Here is a 25,738-nt window from a genome sequence, read left to right as displayed (position 1 = left end):
ATAACCAGAAACCTGCTCCCTCCTTCTGGCAGATTCTTTAGGTGATGCATTTGCCACCATCACAGTCCCACAGGCCAAGAGCAGGAAAAAAAGCCCAAAAAACAGAACCAACTTCTGGGGATTCCAGCTTGTGGCAAAGCTGAGCTGCAAATCTTACACTGTTTGTGAACAAGAATGAATATGAAAAGTATCATTGCACCTTTATTGATCTTACTCAGTTCTGAGATCCACAAATCAGAGCTTGAATGCAATTTGTATTCCTCCAGCCCCAAATAACCCCTGTGGCTCACAGGGAGATTTCAGCCTTAGAGAGGATTTGTCAGATGCTTTGGCACCTCCAAGTGTCACACATTAGGGAAAAGCAACTGAGATTAATATTAATAAGCTACTTTTAGGGAAAAGGAATAATTAAGTCTCTTTGGTCCAACTGATTCATCTTCTTTCCCTTTGTGCTGATCCTCTACACTTACATGTCTCTTCAAAGAGTAAATTGCTTAACTGCTTTTAGTTCCCAGATGAACCTGTTGCATCTGCATCACCTTCAGTGTGACTTCCAGCAACAGCTCATCCTTGTTTTCCTCAAAGCCATTCACACTTCTCTCAAGGTTTGCTTCCTGTCTGCAATCAGATTGAAGCACAGGATCCAGGAACAACTTATCTGTTTGCTGATGCTTGTTGTTTTCTGCTCACAACAAGAAGATTAAGGCAAGGCATAAGGAACACAGCTCTCCCGTCTATCTCAACTTCAGCCAGGTAAAACTTGATCTGAGCTTAACCTTGAAATTGATCAATCAAGGGAAGAGATATTCAGCTGTCACCTAAAGGTAAGCAGGGAAAGAGAGAGACTGCCAGAAGGTAGACTCCATACCTAAGAATTAGATGTGAGATGTCTTTAACTATCACTATGTCACAATGCAATTTCAACGGCACACAATACTCATATTTACAAGATTTCATGACAATATGTCAGTCAACATCAAAGCATTCACAGAGCAACAGGGAACAGGAGAGAAATTCGAAAAAAAACCCATTTCAACACTAAAGAATCTCTACTTTCAACAACATCTCACATTTCCTTTAAGTGTTATAACTAATTGGAGAGTAGACTCTTCAAAGCATAAATGCATAACTCCCATTAGCACTAATGGAAGTTAGACACACTCATCAAAGGGAGAATATACTTCTATCTTTACTGAAGTAATCAGTGTGTCACAAAGCTGTATTTTTCTGAAGTTATCGTTTGCACGCTATGCAAGCTGAGTACAAAGGTTTGCATTAATTTAAATTCAGATTAAGCACTTAAAAATATTTCTCCTTCACTGGAAGAACTGAATACAGCAAATCAGTTTGCTGTTATGTAAAAAAAAATACATCACAAAATGCAGTAAAAATAATCACCCTTATAATTAAAGGCTGTCATGGTAAAATGCTTAAAAAGAATCCATTATTGAAAGAACATGTCACTGCTGTTCTGGGAAAGATATAACCAGGCAATTCCTCTCTGTGGTCCTTTCTTTAATACCCTCCCAAAGAACCAGTGTCAGTTCAGCCACCACAAACTGTTTTGCTCTATCTTGGTTATCTATCATTCTTTAGCAGGGTCTTTTCCAACAGGACAAGGGCTAATGTTTTGAAGCTAAAAGATGATCAGTTTAGGTTAGGAGAAAGGAAGAAGGTTTTTACTCTTTGTACCAGAACAGGCTGCCCTGAGAGGCAGTGGCTGGCCCAGCCCTGGAGCCATTCAAGGTGGGATGGAGCTCAGGAAAGCCTGATCTTGTTGGAGATGTCCTTGCTCACTGCAGGGGGTGACCTACAGGAATTGTAAAGGTCTCTATCAACTATTCTGAGATTCTATGGACACACAGCTAATCATGTCTTAATAAAGATGGTGAACTGATAGAGTTTCAAAATGACAAACCAAGTTCTTTTTAAACTATTTTTTTTCATTTATTCAGTAAATTCTCTGACAAAGCATTAAGCTTTATCCCTCCTTGAGAAGCAGGGAAGGAAAAGGCCATCAAGAGCTCTGAGGGAAAGCACAGGAGATCTTACAGATGCCTATCTCTCTTTTCTGGCACTGTTTGTTCATCAAGATTAACTTCCAACAGGATCAGAGCCCAGTTCTTACTCCAGCACAAGCATCAACACTGGTTAAAAAAAAAAAAAAGAACAAAACAAAACATAACAAAAACCTTTCTTTGAAAAGGCAGGTAACAAACATTCTTGTCCTGCCACATCAAACAGGTTTCCCTGTGCTCCCAGCAGCACTGTCCAAGTCAGTGGCTGTAAACAGCATCTCCACATCAGTTTCCTTATTTGCTAAAAAACCAAACCCTCTTCCTCACCCCTGAGCTCTTCACACTTGTCTAAACATTGACTCCCAAGCAAGGAACTGCCTAAATTCATTCACATCTATGAAAGAAGAAAATGCTGCTTTGGAAACTATGTTATGTTTAAATTAGTTTATAAAAGCATCAGCCAGTTGTGGGTGCTGAAAAATCAAGTCTTCCTGAAAAATCATGATTTATACAGGTTTTTCTTTTATCAATCCCACAAATATAACATTGTAAACTGCTATTCAGAGAGGCATCACATTTACTAGAAATAACAAAAACTCCCAAGCATTTTTTAAATTTTAATTAAAAATTAACATCCAAGTTTCCTTTTTTGAGTCAATGTAATAATGAAATATATTTTTAAAATGTGACACTGTGCTGAAGTTCACTGCTAAAGGAATGAAAAGCTGCAGATATATCAGTGCACTCTGAGTTACTGAATAAAGTTGCTTGAGAAGTTTTGCTCTGAAGGTTTTTGTGGTTATTAAACAAACCAGGAAGCAGAGACTAAAGCAGACACTAAGTCAGTCTCCACTTTTACTAAGAACTAGAATAACCTTCATCCAACACACTACCAGTGTAGGGAATTAGGAGATTTCATGGTGTTCAGCAAGGGGACTGGAGTGCCTTCAGCATGGTGCCCAGGAGCTCTCCCAGAGCAGCCTGGAGTCAGGCTGTCAGGGATGCTGCTTTCCCACTCCCAGCTCTGCAAAGTCCTGCTCTCAGATAAAAGCAAACCCTACTTCAAATTCATTTTATTTCCTGGCCTTACCCAATCCTGAAAATCACCGAGCAAACAGAAAAAAAATAATGCAAATTACTGAATATTCAGACTTGTTCAGTTTCATAATGAGGAACAAAATAAAACTCACTGTTAACTCAGAGTATATTTTAATCTGGAGGTGAGGCAATCAGTGGCTGTTTGTTGCAGTACTCAGGACAGACACATCCTATACTCAAAAAGTGTTTGGTTAAAATTAATAAAAGGTTATTTTGAAGATGGCAGTGAGTCAGAAAGCATTTAGTCCTGAAAGAAATATTGTCTGCCTCTACTTCCATATACTACTCAGCAAACAATGATGCTGGCAATGGCAGTTCCTGAAGTAAAAAAATTTATTTATCTTCACTTTCAGCTCTTTCTCAATATCAATACTCTTTGCCCTGATTTTAGCCAAGTAGGTAAAAATATAATTTAACATTATAACTTCTGGCAGAATACAGTAGAACTGTTGCTGTTATTTCCATTATAGTAACATGCATGAATTAATCAAGGTCTTCAGCAAGAAGTCTGAGCTTGAAGTTGTTTTAAATTAAGAATTTATCAAAATAAGAGCTCAGGAAACAGCTAGAGAAAAAGGCAGAGTATTTAAGCAGAGAGGAACATTTATGTAACATGTTATAAGACCATTTTAAATTGCTAAAAAAAGAAAGAGCTAACTTGCTGGAACAGTGAGTCCTTGCCTCTAGGAGGACAAGGTACAACACTGGGTATGAAAATGGAAAAAACATAAAAATTCATAGCTTACATAAATTTCATTACATGTGTAGTTGCCCAGAAAGCAAAGAATTAGCATCTACCTTTGAAGCACCTCATAACAAGAGCCCATTTCCATATCTCTGTGCATCTGGAACCCATCAGGAATCAATGGAAATGCTGCAGATTATAATATTCACTCTGCAACAGATTTCCATTCATGGAACATAACACCATAGCTTGGGAAATTTATAATGTGGTTTAATTGATAATATGGCTTAGAGCCTCCTTCTCTACATTGCCCATAGAGAGGAATAAATATTGGATAGTGCAATCATTTTTATTCCAAATTAGAATAAATTGAAAACCTTATACTTCACTATTTTTTTAGTTAAAATATTCCTCAGAATTTCAAATAGAATATATTGAAATACTGGTTTTGAAATGTTGAACTGTTCACTCCAATAATACAATACATCATACAATACATCATGACTAAAATAGTGTGGCCAAGTAATATAAAGCCCATTAAAACAGCAATGTCAAAATGAAATTATTATGCCAAAGACAAGATTTCAACATTCAAAATTAAAAATCACACTGTCCAAAATGTGAGAAAGCTGAAGCAAACTATCTAAACCTTCTTCACTGAGTCTATACAGAAAATACTCCTTCATAAAAAACTTGCAAGTGAAAACCAAAAAGAAAAGAAAGCATCAGAAAACATTTCTAACAAATGTATCTGCAGCCAACCATACTTGTCACTCTGAATCTGACAGCTTAGTGACCTTTACAGATGAGCTGTCTCAGCTGAGATCCTGATAACAAATTCATAATTATCTGAACCATCATTACAGAATTAACAGACCCAATCTGGCAGACAAGACTCCAGGCCTGAGAGGAAACAAAGCTGCCTTTTTATACCAGAGACAGCTGCTCTAGGATGGGGTCAAAAACCAACTTCTGAAATTAGTCAAATTAATTCTCAGGTAATGCCTGTCCTGCAGTAAAACAGATTCTCTTACCTGCTTCATGTATTGCTGTTGCTCACAATGACAACTCAAAAGTCCTGGGTTTTCACAGCCACATTTTTAAAGTGCTTGGAATTTTTACTTTCAAAGTGCAACTTACAGATTTGCAGAAAACTTTAGGCTTCCAAGCAGCTTTGGCTGAACTGAAAAATCAATATTCCACATGCAGAAGAAATTCAGTCAGTCCTATGCCTAAAGTAGGCTGCAAGTGCAGAAAGCACACTCTGCATTTCCCTTTGAGGCACAGTTAAATAAGATGGTCTGCATTCATCAAAGAAGTCTCAACTATGGACAAAAGACATGCTTTATCCCTGAGGGGAAAGATACCATGGAAAACACAGGCAAAAACTGGGTTAAAGTTCAATGACTCTTAGCATGGGAGGCTGATAATTCTGTCAAAAACCTGACTGATTCTCCCATTCCCCTGTTGGAGTAATAGTTTTCTTACAAGGTGCCTGGAGTTTAATTTATCCCACTAAAGAGGCTCTGAGTTTGCACTGCAATATTAGTGGGTCAAAGCCAATCTATATTTACAGATGTGGAAAAACAATACCTGGCTACTCTAATGATTACTAGCTGCAGGTTTCTCACACAAATTGCCTCTAAACTTTCTCAGGTTGGAGAAACAAGCAAAGATCAAGTTGCTTGGGGTTCCTCTCCACACTACAGTGACACACAGAAAGTATGGGGGACACATTTGATTTCTACAGCAGTAAATTAAAAATGTAATTTAATCCAATTGTCAAAAATGTAATAATTTCAAGTTTATAGCACTGTTGTTCTCACTGCACTTCACACTTTACTGTGAGAATTGAACAGAACTGATGCACTGAATGGACCTTGAAAGAAACCCAAATACATGAGCTCAGTTTTTGTAGACAGATAAATCCAAACATATTTTCCCAAAGATACTAAAACCTAAACATACGAATCCCACTCAAGTCCTTTTGCATCACACTGAAAAAGATAACAAGCAAAATTGTTCAAGTGCCAACCACATTTTCATAAGAATAACCCTGTCCTGGGCAAAACAGACCAGGAAAATGAGTGGCAAATATGAGTCAGTGTCTGTGAAATCTGCCACAACAGAATCAGTTAAACAGAGATAAAACAGGACCAAAAGTGAAATAAACTTATGTGTATATATGTCTTCATAGATACAAATGTGTTTAAAAAAGCAATTTTTATGGATCCATTATGCAAACATTTGAGCTAGACAGAGTGGTATAGAAAGCACTGGTTTTACTGCCTCTTAATCCAAGAAAAAACATGAATGGACAACAAAATGTAAGGATTAGAAATGTAAAACTTTGCCTTTTAGAGATACTGACTTTAAGCACTGTACAGCTTACTTATCTGCCACAAAAACACAACTGAGTGTTGTTAAACTGCCTAGAAAACTGACAAAAATTCAAGGATTTGGTTTAGGCAAATGGAAACCAGGCAGAATCAGCCAGCTGTGCTGCTGCTGCACACAGCTACAACTCCAGGTTCATCCCCCTCCTGCACAGCACTCCTTTGAAGAAAATCCAATTGCTGATGAACAAATTGGAGCAGCCTTAAATTAGGCTTTGAGAAGGACCATGAAGCCAGCAGCAGGAATAAACAGCAGCTTCCAAAGGAGAAGTTAACAGGGCACCAGAAATCCATCCCATGGGGAAAGGAGTGCAGCTCCAGCTGGGCAGTGGGTACACTTTGTGCTGATGAAGGCACAGGGTGAAGATATTACCCTTCATGTGTACACATGAGCCTGCTGGTGCACACAGATCCATCCCTGAAGTCTTTAAGAGTAAGGAAAAACAATGTGGAAGTCTGGAGGGAGCTCCCAAGTCTGCTGTGCAGCACCCACCACCTGTCACCATTCCAAAATGCTTCATCCACTGCTCAGCTTTGCTCATGTGGCAAAACTCTTCGCCCTAGGGGGCTGGTGCATCCTAGGAGCAATGATGTAGCACATTCAGTTTAGACTTGTTGATCTCATTAAGGACTGCTGGCTTAGCCAGAAATGTGTTACTGAGAAAAGGCCTCCCTGTTCCACCAGCATCACTATGGAAACTATGGGAATATTTAAACTTACTCCTGCACTGCACTCAGGAGACTTTTGCTTCAATAAACAGGGAGAACTCAGATTTATTTAGTCTCTGGTCCCCTTTCCCAGGGGTTCACACACAGAACTGCTGTACTTAACCTTTCAGCATCAGGTTACTATCCAGATATACTGATTAGAAAATGTAAATCATTCTGCTAATCTCTTTCAAAAGACACCCTGTGCAACAGATACACTCTCCCTGTGTAAATGTTTTCTAAGGATATTGATGTCCTTGTTAAATTCTTAATGCTTTGGGCTGTGGAATAAGTAAAAAATCAATAGGGACATAAATTTGAAGAAGGATTGCAATGATTTGCTGTGTTTTTGGCTATTGGTGGCAAAAGGTAGCTTGACCTCCCACTAGCTGGAATATCTGATTTCATTTTTTCCTGACTTATGTCCCAGTCTCTGGATTTTGTCCCATACCTAGAGATTTCAACCAGCATGGAATCAGGCTACATCTCAAAATGGATACCACTAGAAGTAAGTTGTTCCAAGAAACAAGGACTCTTAAGGAAAATATATTTCAAGTATTCTGTGGAGGGAATAAAACACACCTAGTAAAAATGAAAAACAAAATGTCAAAAAGAAAAAATGGCCCAGAAAAAAAAAAAAATTGCAATCAGTAATGGTGATGTTTGAGTGAAAAACAAGAGTCACAGGATACTGCAGAAGTCACCAGCACAACATTGTCCTGATGTACAAAGAATGTTGGTGGAGGAAGGAAGAAGTCATTTGCAGAATCCAATGGTGCCACAAGTGAATGGCCCTGAATGCACAGCACTGTTTAATGCTTGTTCCCCATCACTGACAGTGGCACCAGCATCGATGCAGCCACAGGGATTGACTGAGCTGAGCAGATCTGCTTCTGAGGAAGCAGGACATGGGGCACCTTGGGGACATCAATGACAGGAGGGGAGAAAGGGGCTCAGTCCCTGCAGCAGGTGCTGACAGGGTGGTGGGGCAGGGAGATCAGGTGCAAGAGCCACTGAGTAACATTGCCTAAAGATGAGACCAGAGCCAAGAGGAAAAATTACTGATTTAATTTCCTTACTGTGGTACACACTGTGGAAGAAAGAATTTTAATGAGGACAAAACACCAAACCAACCACCCACAAAAAACTAAAACTAATGAGAAAATAAAAAATTCTTCCTAAACCAAAATTGTTCATGGCTTGAGAAACCACAATTCCTGGAGCAAAGGACACCACACTGCACATTATTCTTGGTACAGGGGTGGGACCTCCACAACCTTTCCCTGAATGGCCAATTACCCATCCACAGCTGGCTCACAGAGAATCTTGAGCATCAGCACAAACACAGCCCCAAACTCCTCCAGTCTGTTCCCTAATGAGAGAACTGAATCACTCAATCTGTTTCAGAAAAACATTGTTTAAATTCTTTTGTTTAAGAAGTTACTTTAATAAATCAGTGGAATTCTATCATTCAAGCCTTTTATTCCCCTTTTTAGCAGTTTCTGAGAGAAATATCAGCCAGCCTGGAGATGCTTTATGTATCTTCTCAAATTTTCTGGGCCTTTCCCAAAACATTGTCTTCAGACTTGGCAAAACTTGGGTGTTTATTTCACACAACTTGCTGGAGTTTTAGGAAAGAAGAATTTCAGCTAAAAGCTTCCAAAGATTGGAGTGCTATCTTAGGATTTTTTTTTTTTTTTACTTGTTCTTCCACAGGCTGCTTTTTGCAGAAAGGAGAATCAAAGTCCAACCCCCTGTGCTGCCTTTCAGAAATCAACTCTTCACAGAGAAGAGACAACAAAACAACTCCCTGGCCTGGCTTCCAGCTCCAGGCTCTGCACAGACAGATTCCAACAAAAAATGAAAGCTCTGTGCAGAGCTGGCACGAGTAACACTGAGCACACCCCTCTTCATTCTGCCCAAGCTCCTGCCAGAGCATTAGTTAATTAATTAATTAATTAATTAACATCACAGCAAATTCTTGAGCACCAAACAGGCCCTGCTGCACCACCAGTGCTCTCCTGCACCATGGCTGCATTCCAGCCCAGCCACTTCCCACTCTCATCTCCTTTAGGGCACAGGGAATAAAACAGCACAGGACTTTACCCTAACATCCATCCCTGACTGCAGGGGTAACACCAACACACACAGATGTGCAATTCTTAAAGAGGTGTTTCTTTGCTTCTTGAGTCCAACTCAGCAACAAATTTCGGGAGCAGAATCTCTTCTCTTGAAGAGAATCAGACTAGAGAGAGAGCAGAATCTCTCTACTGCTCAGTGATGGATTATTTCTTGCCCTTGACCCATACCCACTGACAAACATCACAACACGCTCAGCTCTGTGAAAACAAGTTCGTGTTTATCTCACACACAGGAAAAGCTTCTTTCAGAAGTGCCAAATGTTTTAAACCATATTTTTACTGCACAAAGTTGGCATATGTGCTACTGTGGAATCCAAGTGCTGTGCTTCCCAAACCACTTCCATTTTTATCATAAATAATCTTAAAGCAATTTCAATCAAGCACCTTCATGCCAGGTTCCCCAGGCCCACTTTTATTTTATTTTTGAGTAGAGACAAGAGGCAAGAGAGACCCAAGGGAAGCAGCAGCTCCAGCAAAGGCCACTGCCTACACATTTCACTCCCCAGGTGACAAAGGCAGTGTACAGCATGAGAAACGTGCCAGGGACAACCACAGACAAAATTATGGGCAGAAACTCTCTCAGTTGCTCTTTAAAGAAAATAAAACATGTTATGAGAAGCTGAAGTAATATTTCTTCAGCCAGGTAATGTCTGTCCATGTAAACTGTAATATGCAGTCTACAAAACATGACAGTGAAACCACTGGCCAACTGCAAAGAAAAAAATGCTTTAAAATGAAATATTATTTCCTTTTTTTTTTTTTTTTTTTACTTTTAGAGACTACTAAAGAAAATACATGTTTGCAAAACAAACATGGGGAGCAGAGGGATTTCCTGCCTAAACCAGTGCCATGGTTTCTCTGATGTTCAAAAGGGGTGTCATCACCTGCTCTCTTTTCTCCTCACTGCATGAAAGTAAAGATGCCCACATCAGAACTAGCAATTACTCAGCAAATGAAAGCTTCTGCTGAGGCTGATACAGGAAATCTGGAAACAACATAAAACCACAAAAATAAAACAAGTAAATAAAGTTAATGCAAAGGCTTGAGGTAAAAAAAAAAAAAAAAAAAGAAAACTGGAGTGAAAATATTTCTGACTTGGATGGAGTGGCTTATTATAATTAAAAAAAAAAAAACACATTAAAACTGAAAAAGGAGAAGAAACAAACAAAAAAAAAAGGGTTGAAGAATCTTTGCCTTGAAAATACAGATGCATGAAAAAAATTTTTCCTTTGAAATTTAAATCAGAGTGTGCCTGGTGGGACTGCTGGCACAACCTTGGATTTTATGGTGGAAAAAGTGATAAACCTAATTCCAAAACAGGGGTTTACAATAAGAAAAAAACCACACACACAGAAACACACACATGCTCAGGTGGTTTGCTGAGCTTTAGCACAAACAGAATTCCAGGGCACTGCCTGCTGCAGGCCATCATTCAGACTGCAGCTCCTCCTGCAACACTCTTTACTCAAACATATGGAAAGTACTGTCACTGTGCTGGCTCTACACCCATCTCTCAGTGCCACCAAGGAGCCAATGCACTCCATCATGTACAGGAAAGATTGGCAAAGAATGTCTGAACAGAAAAAAATGCAAGAAATTCATATATTCACAGAGGAATACACAAAAATAGCCTGAGTTTTATTATCATTAACAGCTATACTCCCTGAAACAAGTACAGATCTCAGTAAAAGAATGCAAATCTGTTGAGTCCTCAATATTTCCCAAAGGGCAGCATACACATTTCTAAGTAACTTGAGAGAAGATGGGAAAATATCCTGAAAAAATTCTTCACTCTGCACCAATGAGCTGTCAGGATCAACCACACTCATTATTCACTGGCAGCATTTGAAATTCTTATTTCCTATTAGAAAACCTGAAGATGAAGATTGCTACAGGAAGATGTACTCTCATTTAAGGTCTCCAAAACTAAGCCAGACAATGGAATGCCTTCTGCAATTAAACACTTTTCCAGCTAACAGGGATTGGACTGCTCAATGGCTGTGTGTATTCTCCACCATGTCCTTCTACAGCCAAAGTAATCAGATTTAGAACTGACAAAGCTTAGTGCCCTACTAAGTTATTTACAACAAAATCACTAGCTACCATCCCTATTTTCTTACTCTTTCCTTTGTAAATTCTTTCAAAGAAAGAAAAAAAATCCAGGTCAGGTTAATATATATATATAGACTTTGAAATAAACAAAAATAGAAAGAAAAAAAATGAAGGGAAGAAGAAATCTGGATATCTGCACATGTAAATCTTTACATATTATATAAAATGGGAATATATTTTGTCACTTTTAAGACCAGCTCACAGTGTTTCTTTTATTTTCTTCAGCAACATCTGATTATCTCAGATAAAGACCAACATCTCCTCTCCAACTTCAGACATTTGCATAATTATTAACTTTGGTGGCAAGCCCATAAAATTGTGGACTCGGTTTCAAGCAGAAAAGGAAATGGACTGTAAAAAATTCTGCATTTAAGGGCTGCTCTTATTAAGGAGCAGTCTGGAAATAGCTGCATGGGGATGGGGTTTGTAGTGAAGGAGCTTTCAAACAAGGAAGAAATAATGCAAGATGGGAAGATAATGTCAGAGAAATCCAAAGATCAGTAGGGAAAGTTTCATTAAAGGGCAGCAGTTAAATTCCAGGCCTTACCTAAGGACACAGTGATTCACCCACCACTTGAAATCCTTAAATCTTTCTTTTTGTTTTTCTACAAAACATGCTCCAGACCCTGAAGACACTGCTTACAGCAGGAACCACTTCTTCAATCTCTATCCCTACCCCTTCCCAGGAGGAAAGGATGATAAAACTTTCAGATGGATACAAACTATCCTATTCCAAGAGGAGCAAAAGGTAGTGAGCAGCTATTTATTTTCTGCTAAAATCATCCTGTGCAGAGTTCACTTACCCTGCCAATATCCAAAGAAAGTGCCAAATGCTCCCCTCCAGCTCTCCAGTAATGAATCTGAAGTTATATATTTCATTTTCCATGCATATAATGCCATCATTGCAATGCCACAGTGCCAGGAAATAAAGTCTTAAAAAATAAAAATAGAAGCAGGAAGCAGAAATGCTGCTTTGCAAGATTATTCCTTGGGTTTTTTTTATTGCCCAGGATATTGGATATCATTAACTATACTGGCTATTAAAAGAAAAAAATCACAAAATCTATACATATTTTTTCTTTATTTATCAAAAATACTAAACAATTAATAAATCCTTAATTACAGCCACTTTTTGTTTATTTCTCACACACATACATCAATAAACAAAATGGCCTTTCTTTCCTTTGTTCTTTTTTGTTTGGTTTTTTTTTTTTTTTTTTTTTTTTTTTTGTACTACTGGATTTTATTGTTTCTTTGGCCAATAAACTCAGGAGAACACCTGAGTTTAATGTAAAAAGCTTAGAAGTTTTCACACTGACTCAGAAAACCATCATTGCAGAAAGACTGGACATTAGTACCAATGTGCTGCTAATAAAACCCAGGGCACTTCTCTAATAAATAGCATTTCTAATATTATCTTCAAGAGATGGAAAAGTTCATACCTGTACAATCTCATAGCTTTTACACTGGATTGTTTACAAGATCTTTTGCATGATACTAATACAAATTAGATTTTTGCATGATGCTAATGAAATTCTATTTCACTGTAGGAGCTTTTTAAGATGGATTTTGAAGACCACAGGAGAAACCTGTATGCAAGCAAGGGTTTAACATCAAATTCTGCATTTCTTTTTACCACATCTGGAAACCTCATAAAAGAAGCTTTGCTGTTATTACAGGCTGTTGAAGAGAGTTAAGAAATACAATTAACTACATGTTTTATAGCATCACCAATATTTAATGTAGCTCCATCCACAGCTTTTTAGTTTTATTGCCCTGGGTTTTGAAATTAGGACTATTTTTATGCAGAGAATATTATGCACATGTTATGAAGAACTACTAGAGTCCTTGGGAGAATAATCTCATGGATTTTTTAAGTAACAAAAGTAATGGATAGAACCAGCATAATGATCTTCTTCCACTATGTACTTACCTGCTTTTAGGGACCCCTCTAGTTTACTATACTGGGCCTCTGATAAATCTATTTGACAATGAGGACCAGTGTTTTTCAGATAGGGTGGGGTCAGAAGCAGCTGGTTTGTGAATTTAACAGAGAAAAGCAAGTTGAAAACCTGCTTTTATGATTTCATTAGCAAACAGTCTTATAGGAAAAGAGTTTTCTGCCCAACACAAGAAACTGCTCCTCTTGGCAATAGAACTGTTCCAGCTTCACCCAGCATCACATTTTTTTGCACTGACTGCAGACAGAAACCAGTCCAAAGAAGAAACTAAGGGCAACTCAGCAGAGAGGTGAGATGTCTTTGGAGTAGCAAAGGGAGTGGCAGGAAACTAAACTGAGTGTCCCTTCTCTTAGCCCTAAACCAATGGCTAGCAGATAACACCAGAGCAGGTGGTGAAAAAAAAACAGATTGACCATACTTTTCTCCTTTTTATGCTTTTGCTTTTAAATGCACTTATGTTTATTATATCCACTTCATTCTTCAGAGTTTATCACAAAGCAATAATTCAATCACAGAGCTCCCTGCTAAGTAAAGCAGTTCTAGTTACAGCTGAATGCCAAAGGTGATATAACTGAAGCATTATTTCCATGCAAGGTCACTCAGGATTTACACCCACAGCCACCAGCCTCCTGCCTTGCACAGAGCACTCCACAACAGTTTTGCCTTGCCCAGCTTGGCACAAATCCTGTTGTTATTCTTTTGATGCAGTTGCTACTGCACTACCTGTACATTTCTTACCCAGAGAAAGTGAACAAGGCATGGCAACAAGAGAAAAGGAAGTCAATGAGTTGAAAAAAAGTGCTTGAATTTGTTTTTCTTTACTACATTAAAGCTGCTTAATTTTTTGAGAACTCTGTATGCCATGCATAAATCATTTAATTAATTAGAATACTAAATACAATTTGTAGTCATCAGAAAATTATCATGACTGTACAAGTATATTGAAATATTCAAGTTGCTTTCCTGGATGCAAAGAGAACCAGTTCTCAAATCCCAAAGTTCAGGCATTAATAGAGTTGATCTTCTTGTGAATTCACAAACAAGATCCACTTAGACACAATTCCTCATCACTGCTTCCAACTGAGTCAGGAGCATGAACAGATAATTTCAGTGGACAGAGATTTCAGATAATTTCTACTAGACAGAGCTTTAAAATTAGAAAGCCACTTCAAAAATTAATGAAGGAGACGTGATTCAGAGCAACAAGGAAAACTGGGACACTGGCCAATTTCAAGAGGGTTTGAAATTTTAACTGATTTTTTTTTCTCAGTGACTGGATAATATCATTCAAGACTTAAAATTTTTACCTAGCTTCAAATTAAGTGAGAGTTTATAAACTTACCATTAATCCATTTGGCTTCTGGATTATGAACTATGAACTCTTTTCTGAAGAGATCTTCCAAGGATAATCTGTTTTCTGATGAATTTGCAAGTTCATCTAAAATAAACACAAAAAGGATCATTTTAGATAATTATTGAAAACAATATATTCTGTGTTGTTTGCAAAACACTGGAATTATAGAACCATGGCAACAATACCTTCCTCTTTTTTTTTTTTTTCACAACAAGAACAAGTATCACTTTTGTTTAGTAAAGCTTCAGGAAGCAAAGAATTGGTACCTCTTGGACAGGAAAACTGGCTATTTATTATATTGGGACTTTCCCAGCAAAGCTCTTCCTTACCACAGCACCACACCACAAAAAATTACAAACAAATACCAAAATTTCCTGGCAGCCAAAGGAAGTTGGCCATATTGAGTACCTTACACTGAGAAAAACTAGATAAAAAACTTCTGCAAGTAAATTTGGAACCAACTTCACCTATTCAACACTTTAAAATGAAATTTTAAAAAAATCTACATGCACATTTCATAGCCTGTGCTTGCTTTCTAGTGATGTGAACAGCACAACTTGGCTAGCAGCCTTGTGTTTGTCCCAAACAGGACCCAGGAACATTGTGCTCCTGAACATTAGCCAACACTGACTTACAAAACAAAACAAAATAAAACAAAATTATTTTCCTGCATCTAAAATCAACTCCACACTTCAGAAAACTAAAAAAGAAGCTCTGCTAAATATCATTGTTGTTGTGTTGTAATTTATAAAAATAAGTAGTGAAGATTTCAATAGAGAAGATTCAATAGTGAACTGCTGCACCAACAGTGATAATGTTGAACCACTGCCATTAAAGCAAAAGTTTTAGTGTCAGAAGACAAATCCACCAAGGTTCCAAGCAATAATCTCTGGCAGCAGCTTGCCCTTCACCTGACTGCTTTAGGCTGTTTAGAAGAGCAGCTGCCAAAAGCTGTGCTGGTTGTTGCCTCTGCAAGGAGATGCACCTGTGCACTTCCCACACAACCAGTCCAATGCCCTGCCAGGTTTTCAAAATAATTTTGTATTCTTGGGCAGGTCACCATAAATTACTGCACTCCTTCTCTTCTCTATGAACTTTTCTTTCCTTCTACATGAGAGGAACTTTTTGTTAGGCAGATTTTGTCCTTACTGATATTAAACAGTGCTCTGGAGACAGACACATACAAGGAGAGTATCTGCCATCACAGCAGCCAAGCATCTTTGTTATCTTTGTGCCAACCATGATGCTACCAGGACATTTTTATATTTTTATCAAAGAAACCTGCTTTGTAAAGGTCACATCCTGTAATACATTTTGTATGAAAATGTGACCCTTCAAAGAGCATAAAGTCAATCAATAGTTTTGTTATTGGTCTTTATTCAGGCAAATTTCTCAATTAGAGGGCCAGCTGAAAGCTTACTGGAACCAACAGCAATGTGATATTTCTGCCTTTAAATGTCAGCACTGCCTGCTGCAGTCACTTCAGCTGATATTAATAAAGGTGCATTCTTGGTGCATTGAAGAGAAACTCCCTTTTAATGCACATCATGAATTTACAGTAGACACAAGAACATCCCAGCTGCTCACTCCACAGCTCTGCTGCATTTTGCACGTTGCTCCCTCCCAGGTGGCAGCAGGGCTGTAGGAAGCACTCACCCACTGCAATCAATACTTCTGGCACTTCATGTCTTGTAAGGATCCTCCCTCGTAAGACAAACATTCTAATCCTTAAATAGCTTTTTGCCCTCTTCCTACCTTCCAGGAATCAAAATAGTCTGTTTAGGTTATTTTTTTTTCATCTGCCAGTCCAGCATGGGACACAATATTCCACTTGCAGTCTTACTGGGGCTTTACAGCAGAGAACATTATCTCTCTTGATTTATACCTAATCCCTCTGTTTACACATCGTGGGACCTTGTTAGCTCTTGCTCCTGACACACACTGTGTTTTTATCTTCAAAGTAAGCACATGTTGTTATGTGTGCTCTGTTCAGCTCCACAAATGCCTTCCTGTGTCTTCAAAACACTGCTTCTGACTTAACAGCACCAGACACTGGGCTCTCCTCATGCCCATTATCCCCTTCTCCACATCCTACCCTGCACAAGCTGTTTTCCATCACCTATTTGGATTCCACACACCCTGGTCCTGATGCTGTTTGTAATTCCAAACGTGTTCCCCTTCTAACCTTACCTGAGTCTGTTTCTACTCATTGTGACCCTTTATTTCCTGCCAGTTTGCCAACTAGCAATCAAGCTCACACAAGCTGTTATGTTGTCAAAGATTGCCTTACTTATGACAGATATTTCTTCCAACTGCTTAAATAAAAATCACAAAAACAATATATCAGCTGAGTACAGAGAGGCTATTAGAGAAGAAAGGAGCACCAGCTCTGCTCTCTGTTTGCTATCACACCCCTGGCAAGAAATCTAAATAAATTGGATTTTAAAGTAAGTTTTAAATTATAGTTAGCATTTGTAAACTGAAAGAAAAATGGTATCTTCAAGAAACTTTACAAGATGTTTTAGAAGTTTGATTTGATTTTTTTCTAATGGTAAATTTTAACCAAATCAGAGTCCTGTTTGTAGCCCTTAACTCCACCTTTGCCCTCTGTCAGTATCTCAGAGGCCCAGTTTATCTGTAACAGGATGAATCACACATCCTGGGAACCCTCAAAACAGTAGTGGGTTAATCTTCATTGAGTAGAAGCAAAAAATAATTGTACCCTACCACCTTCATACTCAGAGGCAGGGGAGAACAGGAGGGGTGGCCCTCTGTGTCAGGGACCAGCTGGGATGCATGGGGAATGGAGGGATGGGTGGATGGGTGGATGGGTGGATGGATGGATGGGTGGATGGATGGATGGATGGATGGATGGATGGATGGATGGATGGATGGATGGATGGATGGATGGATGGATGGAGGGAGGGATGGATGGATGGATGGATGGATGGATGGATGGATGGATGGATGGATGGATGGATGGATGGATGGATGGGTGGAGGGATGGATGGATGGAGGGATGGAGGGATGGATGGATGGATGGATGGATGGATGGATGGATGGATGGATGGATGGAGGGATGGATGGAGGGATGGAGGGATGGATGGATGGATGGATGGATGGATGGATGGATGGGTGGATGGATGAGGTGACCTGATCTTATGGATCAGGATTAAAGAGGAGACAGGGACAGGTGACATTATTGTCACCTTGGGGGCTGCTACAGGCCACCCCAGCTGGGACACCAAGGGCAGTGTCCTCACATCCACAAGCCCTGGTCCTTGGGGGTGACTTTAGCTGCCCCAATACCTCCTGGGGGGGACAGCACAGTGGGGCATACCCAACCCAGCAGGTTCCTGGAATGCACTGCTGGTAACTCTTCTCCAAGTGACAAGGACATGGACCCACTGGAACGGGTCCAGAGGAGGCCACAGAGATCCTCAGGGGGCTGCAGCATCTCTGCTATGGAGACAGGGAGATCTGAGACTGCTCAGCCTGGAGAAGAGAAGGCTCCAGCGAGACCTTCGGGCACCTTCCAGCACCTTAAGGGGGCTCCAAGAAAGCTGGAGAGGGACTTTTGGACAGTCATGGAGTGACAGGACAAGGGGAAATTGCTTTAAACTGAAAGAGTGCAGGTTTAGATTGGGTGTCAGGAAGAAATTCTTCCCTGTGAGGGTGGAGAGGTCCTGGCACAGGGTGCCCAGAGAAGCTGTGGCTGCTCCATCCCTGGAAGTGCTCAGAACAAGGACAGGGCTTGGAGCCACCTGGGATAGTGGAAAGTGTCCCTGCCCATGGCAGGGGGGTGGGATTGAGATGATCTTTAAGGTCTCTTCCAACCCAAACTAATCTTTGATTCTAGGATGTACTTGTTCATTTTAAAGACCTCCTTTTACTACGTGTATTTATTACATTACAAAATAGCCTACTGTCTCTTTTTCATTTCCCTGTAAATTTTATTGAATTATCCCTTAAAGGAATGATATTTCCAATGTTCTCATGCTCTGTATTTGGTCTGAAATGATATATATATAGATACAGATAAAGATATATGTATATAAGTGCAGCAAATGACACAGATTACAGAGATACAAACAAAATCAAATGCTAAAGACTAAGTGACTACTTCTTAATTGTAAATCCAATTAAAAACAGTTCAAAAACTGGCATGCATTAATTCAAAGTGACAAACCTGTTTGTGCTTACTAAACTAGAAGGCTCCAAAACTTGAAATTAATGACCTTGCTACTTTTCATGAGTTTATAGGACATTATTTTTGCAGGTTAAATATAGTCTAAACACCTCATAAAATTTGCCTTCTAACTTAGCAAATAAAACTAATAATTATGTACTGTAGTATGCCATTAACTGAAGCTCCCTACTGACTTTGCTGTAGAAAAAAAATGTTTTATGCTAGAAATTAGGATAAAGGCTTGATGTTAAATGCCATCTGAAAAGTGGAAAAACACCACTAGTAAACTGTATGCCAGCCAGCAGGTGTAATTGGGAATTAGCACAGCTCACTTTGTGTTATCATGACAAAGGAAGAAAACTCACCAGAAAATGGTCAGATATCAGAACCTGCCTGTCAATTTACAGTAGGTACAGGGAGTCTGTACAGAATTGAACAGAAACCTGCAACTTCGTGCAGTAAATATCCACATCACAAAAAAAAAATTTTAAAAATTAAAAAAAATTTTTTTAAAAATGTAGTTTGCTTTCTTTTCCTTTAAGAGTAGTATGAGAGAGGGTATGGAGAGGTCAGTCCTAACCCTGAACAGTTTATCCACTGGACATAATCCAAATGGATTCTCTTCCCAGAGCTTGATTTTACTGAACCCTTTCAAAAAAAGTGTTTTCTGACCATTTGTCTGACCTAAACATTCTCTAAAGTAATTTTTCTGAAAAAGGGTCCTTTTTTTTTCTATCATGTGTGAGTTTTCCTTGAGTCTGTGATTAGGCAGGTGCCACTTTGCTCATCAGCAAGTGCACATATCAGCAGGCATGGTTTAAATGCCAACATCAATATCTCAGTAAGCAAGGCCTAGAAAAAGCATTTGAGTCTTCCACACCTTTAGAAACTGTAAGTTAACATGAAGGTAGAACTACTGACAGTCCCAAAAAGAAAAAAAAACCAGCTTCAAGTATTGTGGCAAAACACCTTTACAGGGGAGGCCAAATCCATACAACTCTTAGGCTGCTCTTGAGAGGTTTTTCATAGAAAAGCCTTCAGCTGCTAATACTTTCAATTGAACATTTGTCAGTTCTGAAATACAGATCAGCAGTGGCTCATCAGATAGGTCTTCACATAATTCCTACAAAGTGGCACATACTGTCCTGATGCAAAGCAAGAAGAAGCTGATTCAAAGGCAGGAATGATTTAAAGGCACTGATATCTAAAAATCAACCTAAGACTATTTCAGTATATGCAGGTGTGAGATGAAACCACAAAAGCATAAAATAGAAAAAAAGCAGAAGAAGAAAGGTTCCTGTGTTGTATTTATACTGACATACAAACCAAATGATGGAATGCCATGGGTGTCTCTGTGTCTCTGCACTGAACACTAATTCCCAACATAAAGATATATTTATAGGATTATTCCCAAGGTATTTTCTTTTGTTTTCTCTTAAATACTTCTCCAGCAATCCACTCCAAATATTAAACAAAAATCACTAGATTCATAATGCAGTTCCCCCAGAGGACAGACAGGCTCCTGTTCTGGAACTTCCAAGTTTTTCCACTCCAGTCCTCTGCTTTACCAAGGGCAACTTCATTCTTTGGCATCTCTGTGCACTTTCTTTATCATTGCACTTTTCTAGTTTTGAAGAAAACCAGCAGGGATATTTGCCTGCAAGCCTTCTACTCCCAGGTAAGGAGCACTGTAGCAATTCCTACTTGCTGGGAGCAGTGGGGTTTATTTAATGTATTCCTTAGTCCACAGGGGATCACAGAGAGTTCCTGAGCCTCACAAGTGGTGACTGGGCTGAGAGTTCATTCAGACTCTGCCACTAATGTTTTACATCACTGGATGATTTGTTCTTCTACTCTTCCATCTCTTTGTTGAGAACACTCAGACATTTATGAGGATTCTGAGTATTATCACAGATTAAAAGCAAGATAAAATTATCAGAAATGTTACTAATATTGTTGGCACAATACTTTTACTCAAACCACAAATATAATTGTAACACAGAGGTTTCAGATTTGAACAAGAGCCAAGATATTAACAGGTCAAAATACATCTCTTACTTCAACAATGATCCTGCTTAGTATTGTATAGTCAAGTTATATTTCATGTAATAAAAGACAATCAAAAAAAATTAAGAATTTCCTTTTAGTTTTAACATAGTTTCTATCTTCAGTGGAAGCTAAAGTCTCTTTGAAGCCCTTTGCAAATGAATTACACTTTCTTTTTAAAACATGCTATGAAAGCACTGGTCCCTCTTTGAAAAGGCAGAAGAGCTGTTGCTCAAAATTTGAGAGAAGTCAAATGACAACTGTTAGTGTACACAGACCTAAGAGTTTCTTATATTGTGGACAAAACAATGTGTAAATAATTGCAGGCAAAAGAGATCATTGCTGTTGTGTTTGGCATATCACTAAGTACACTTTTGCCTCCAAAAAATACCAGTGAAACAATCATGCTTCTGAGCAATACCCATCTGAAATTATCATCATTTCCATAAAAAGAAGCAGCATGATGTACAGTGTTTAGGGGAATTTACATGAAATCTAAGAAGCACCCATCCATACAGGCAGAACTAAATAGGGAGAGAACTCTCTGATGCTCAAAATAGTACTGGAAATGAACACTGAAACATCCCAAGGTAACAAAGGACATTTGCACTGAATATCTTCATTCAGACCTGTTACATTTTATGAGAAGGATTTTCAAACCTAAATATTTATAATAACAAATTAGCATCAGCTTGGAACTGAGCACTTCACAGTAGCCAGATGTGAGGGTGGGTCTGTACTTTTCTCCTCTCCTCAAATACTGGACATCCCAAAGTGAACTTAACACATATTCATGACAAAGAACTGTCAGCTATAGTGCTTAGAGTAGGAAAATATCTGCTTCCCAAACCATTCACAATTCATAATAATCAAACAAATTAATAATGAAAGTGAAGGGGGAACAGCCATGATTAGGGCCAAACCAGGGCAGTTATCTATCCTACAATGCACCTCAAAGCTTTCCATGGTAAGCATTTCCAAGCCACAGGAAAGCCCAGTTTCACAGACCTAGATTGTTCTGGGAGAAAGGTTTTCATTTCTATCAAGCTTCACAGTCTCTATGGGATATCTCAGAGCATCTGAGCTGACAGAATGAGTTTTCACTTGCCTGACTTCAACTGAAATGTAGGTCCCAGCTTACACAAGTTTTCAACCAAGATCTCTGGATTTTGAAACAGCCTCAGAGATGTTGTAATTCACTGAGCTCTTTTAACATTTTTTTTTTAAAGTTAACATTCCCCTAGGTTGTTTATTCTGTTTCCATGAGTGTCTTCAAGGACTTTATGTTTTTACATCATTAATAATTCTATATAGATATAAGAGCCACAACTGAAAAGTTAATATTGTAGGTTCCAGCAAACACTTGATATTTTACAAGTCTTCAGAAAAAAAGAGAAACCTCCTCCTTGAAACAAAAAACAGTCTTCTGTCTTAAAGGGTACCAGGACACATGACCATGTGCTCTCAAAATCTTTTTCTTATTCCCTGAAGAAGGCTCCTATTCACTGAGACTACAGCAGCACAACTTTGCATTTATTTTTCTCAACTTGATCTAAGTGGAAATAAGCAAACAGTTATTTTGGACAGCACGCTGCATAAGGAGTAGAATTTATACAAAACAGAGGAAGCAGACCATCCATAGCCCTCCTGCATCCTCTTTGCAGCTGCCTCATCCCCTCTGACAAGCAAAGCTTTTTGATCCCTTTCCATTTAGCCTCACCACCTTCCTTTAAAGCAGCAGCACTGTGCTGCTGTACTTACTCATGTACAGCTTTCCTCCTCGTGGCCAAACAGCCTGGAACCATTATTTGACTGAAAAGAGCTCCATTAACTTTCTGGTTTACACAAACTGAGCACTTCAATGGCAGAATATTTGCAGGCCATATTTACTATCTAGGCATGCCATGCAAATCAGGTACTTTACACTCTAACTTTAAAACTGGCAAAAGGATTCAAAGTTTTTTTTAAAAAAAAAACTTGTGCAGTGTTTTCTCTTTTTGTCTACTTCTTGCCCTCTCCCTTTTTTTTTTTTTCTGTGACTGAGCCATTACTTCCCCTTTGTTGTTTGAGAAAGAAAGAAAAGGGAAGAAGCCTGTGCATGTACAGATGGAAGATCCATGTTTGTGATTCAGTGAGAAGTGGCATTCTCAGAATCAGTTTTCCATGGCACACAATTTTCTCTTAGCTCATCTCTGAATCTGAAATTACGCGAAAAACCAACAACAAACTCTTGAAGTCAGCTCACACTTGCTGAGGCTCACAAGGATTGCTGTAACCCCCTCAAGGCAGACACAACCCTAAGGACTGCTCACCCCAAATATTGCCAACCCCCAATATTTCTGCTCCACAAGGCCTCCAGCAGCTCCCGAGTCCCTAAAACACCAAATTTACAACAGCCACAAGTTAAGAATGCTTAAAGGCAAGAGACACTTTAACATCCATTGCTTTATGACTGCATTATGAATCACAGACCTTTAATAAGAAAAAATAAAGAAGAAGGTTACCTGGGGTTAAAAGAATGACTGACATGGTGATGAGTGAACAAACAACTAGAATCACCAGCAGCGCAATTGCAATTCCCTTCCAGTTCCTCTGCGGAGGGCTGTTACTTCCAAGTTCCTACAGGAATGGAAAGAAATGAAATAAAAGGAAAAGACCACGTTTCTTCAACATACATTTCCAGAACTATTAGCAACAGGAAAATTGCTCTGTGCACGCTCATCATGTGCAGGGGAGGTGATCCCTCCCTTCTCCACAGTACACAGAGTCATCCAAAGGTGTGCAACTCTCATGCTTTTTTAATAGATGTTTTTTTCTTTTTTTTAAATATATATATGCAATTTTGTACCCCTAAGAGACAATCAAATGATCTTATGCAAGCTGTCCAAAATACAACTGGTGTTAAAATGTCCTGAACATAAACTTCAGGACAATATCAACTAGCAGTTTATAAGATAATTACAGAAATGAAATGTAGCAATTTACTGTAATTCCACCTAACATGGTATGGACCATAAAGGCTTAAATACACATCCTTTTTAATGCACACTATTAAACTTATTTGTAATAGAAAGCATTAGCAAAACTGCCTGAGGCTGCAACTATTCCACCTGAAGCTACAAGCTCTTTTTCTCCATGCAGTAGATCAGCTCTAAACTGCTCCCCTATTAGTTATAAAAAAACAACAGTAGCTTATAACAAATGTTAAATGAATGCTTCTGTAACTACCAGTGCACTTAAGCCTCCACCCTCTGTGCTAACACATTTAACTCCTGCCAGGCACCATTTACATATTTTCAATCCCAGCCATGCACTGCCCACATTCATGGTACAGTTTGAGACCAAACTGCACATAAACAGATAACAACACAATGACACAGATAGCACAACTGTTTCTTACAACCCCAACCTTCCCACACAGAAAACAGTATTTTTTCTATCTAGATTTGGCAAGCAGAAATGTTTTTCTGCCACAATTACACGTGCCTTTAGTTACTATTAATTTTATTTAATAATTAATTACTCATAATAATAATTAATTAATTATCAATTTAATATTGTTATTTTTGCTGTGGTAAATGCTTTGATTTTATTTTGCTATAATTAAATGGTATGGTAGGATTGCAAAAACTAAAAACCAAAAAAACCCCCTCCTGCTATGTTTTACAAGCTTCCAAAAGCATGGTAAAATTTTTTCCCATACACATTATTTCATTTTATATTTCTGGGTTATAATGAGTGTGAAATAGGTAAGTCTTAACAGAAAGTGACAATTTTCTTGTGCCTTCTTGGCTCACATGCACCACTACAGCATCACACATCACCCACAGCAGCAATTGTGTCTTTAACTTTTTAATGTTGTTTTTTAAACCCCTTGCCAGTTCATTTCTACCTATATAACACAGCTTCTCTCTCTGGTCCTCTTTTCCAAAAAATAAAAGGGAAATTGCCCAACAGAGGCTCTAAGCAATCCCACAGGGAATTCTCACAGCAGTCCTCAGCACATCACAGCTCCCAGCAAGGAATGTCCCCACTTCTGCCCACTGGACCCATCATGCTGCTCAGCCTGCCTGAGATTGCTCATTTTTGAGATTAACAGCACAGCCTAGGAAACACAAACTTATTCTAAGCATCACAGTGTTAGCCTTCTTTAAATGACATCTGACAGAGCCCAGTTTAAGACAGGAACCAGAAGCTCACAGAACCAAGTGCTGGTGAAAAAACTGTAGTTTCCCTCAGAGCATTGTGAACCCTATTCCAAAGAACTGACTTAAAATGACAGAAGGTGGACAACTTGATGAATGTGCCAAAGCTTCTAAAAATGTACCAAGTCCTTATTATTCACAAGGTTCTTCTCTTCAGACATGAATATTGTTCCGTTTCTAAAAATAAAACTTCATTTTAAATACTTCTGCAAATTTGTGCAAGGAGAACACCAAAGAGATGAATCAAGTACTGAGCATACAAAGCTTAATGGTACCTACAGTGAGAAAGAAGAGAGTTTCCAGCTTGCTGAAATTTGGAGACTGGCATAAAAAGAAGGACTTGTCTCAAATTAAGATATTTGGTTTTAATATTTGGATAAAAATTACAAGTTGCATCAAATTATCATATTAGAAATTATTAAAGGTCATGATGATGTTTTCGTATTGAGTGACAACATTCTTGTAAGACATTTATGAAGTTACTGTACACAAACAATATTTGATGAAATATCAGAAAAAATACTATCATAAAGTGAATTAACAGCACAGTCTCTATCTAGGGCATCTCCAATTAACATTTTGATGCTAACCAATGCAACTCCTGGACTGCAACCTACAAAGTTTTCAAACAGTGTAAGCTGCATTCCTTCAACAATAAAACATTTTTAGCCTCGTGCTGCTTTGAAATGGGCATAGGCACAAGGCAGTTAAAGAGATCTTTGGGCTGTGTATCATGGCAAGGCAGAGGCTGTGATTTCTGAGTGTGACAAGAAGATAGAGCCCTTCAAGAGGAAACATCACAGAGAGCCATACAATGAGAAGCTT

General features: G+C 38.7%; 1 protein-coding gene across 2 annotated transcripts in view; it reads right to left on the bottom strand.

Annotated features, from left to right (window-relative positions):
* DPP10 (dipeptidyl peptidase like 10) overlaps positions 1–25,738 on the bottom strand; it is a 431,094-nt gene that overhangs the window by 167,882 nt on the left and 237,474 nt on the right. For both annotated transcript variants that reach the window (XM_059852599.1, XM_059852598.1), the window contains exons 2-3: positions 23,213–23,327; positions 14,462–14,557 (exon numbers count right to left, since the gene is read on the bottom strand). In XM_059852599.1, coding sequence (XP_059708582.1) covers positions 14,462–14,557; positions 23,213–23,327 — 211 coding nt within the window. The remainder of the gene's footprint in view (positions 1–14,461; positions 14,558–23,212; positions 23,328–25,738) is intronic.

This window comes from Haemorhous mexicanus, chromosome 8 (assembly GCF_027477595.1).
Source record: "Haemorhous mexicanus isolate bHaeMex1 chromosome 8, bHaeMex1.pri, whole genome shotgun sequence".
NCBI classification, from domain to species: Eukaryota; Metazoa; Chordata; class Aves; order Passeriformes; family Fringillidae; genus Haemorhous; species Haemorhous mexicanus.
The sequence above is the reverse complement of the archived record's forward strand: the minus strand, read 5'-3'. Positions and strand labels throughout refer to the sequence as shown.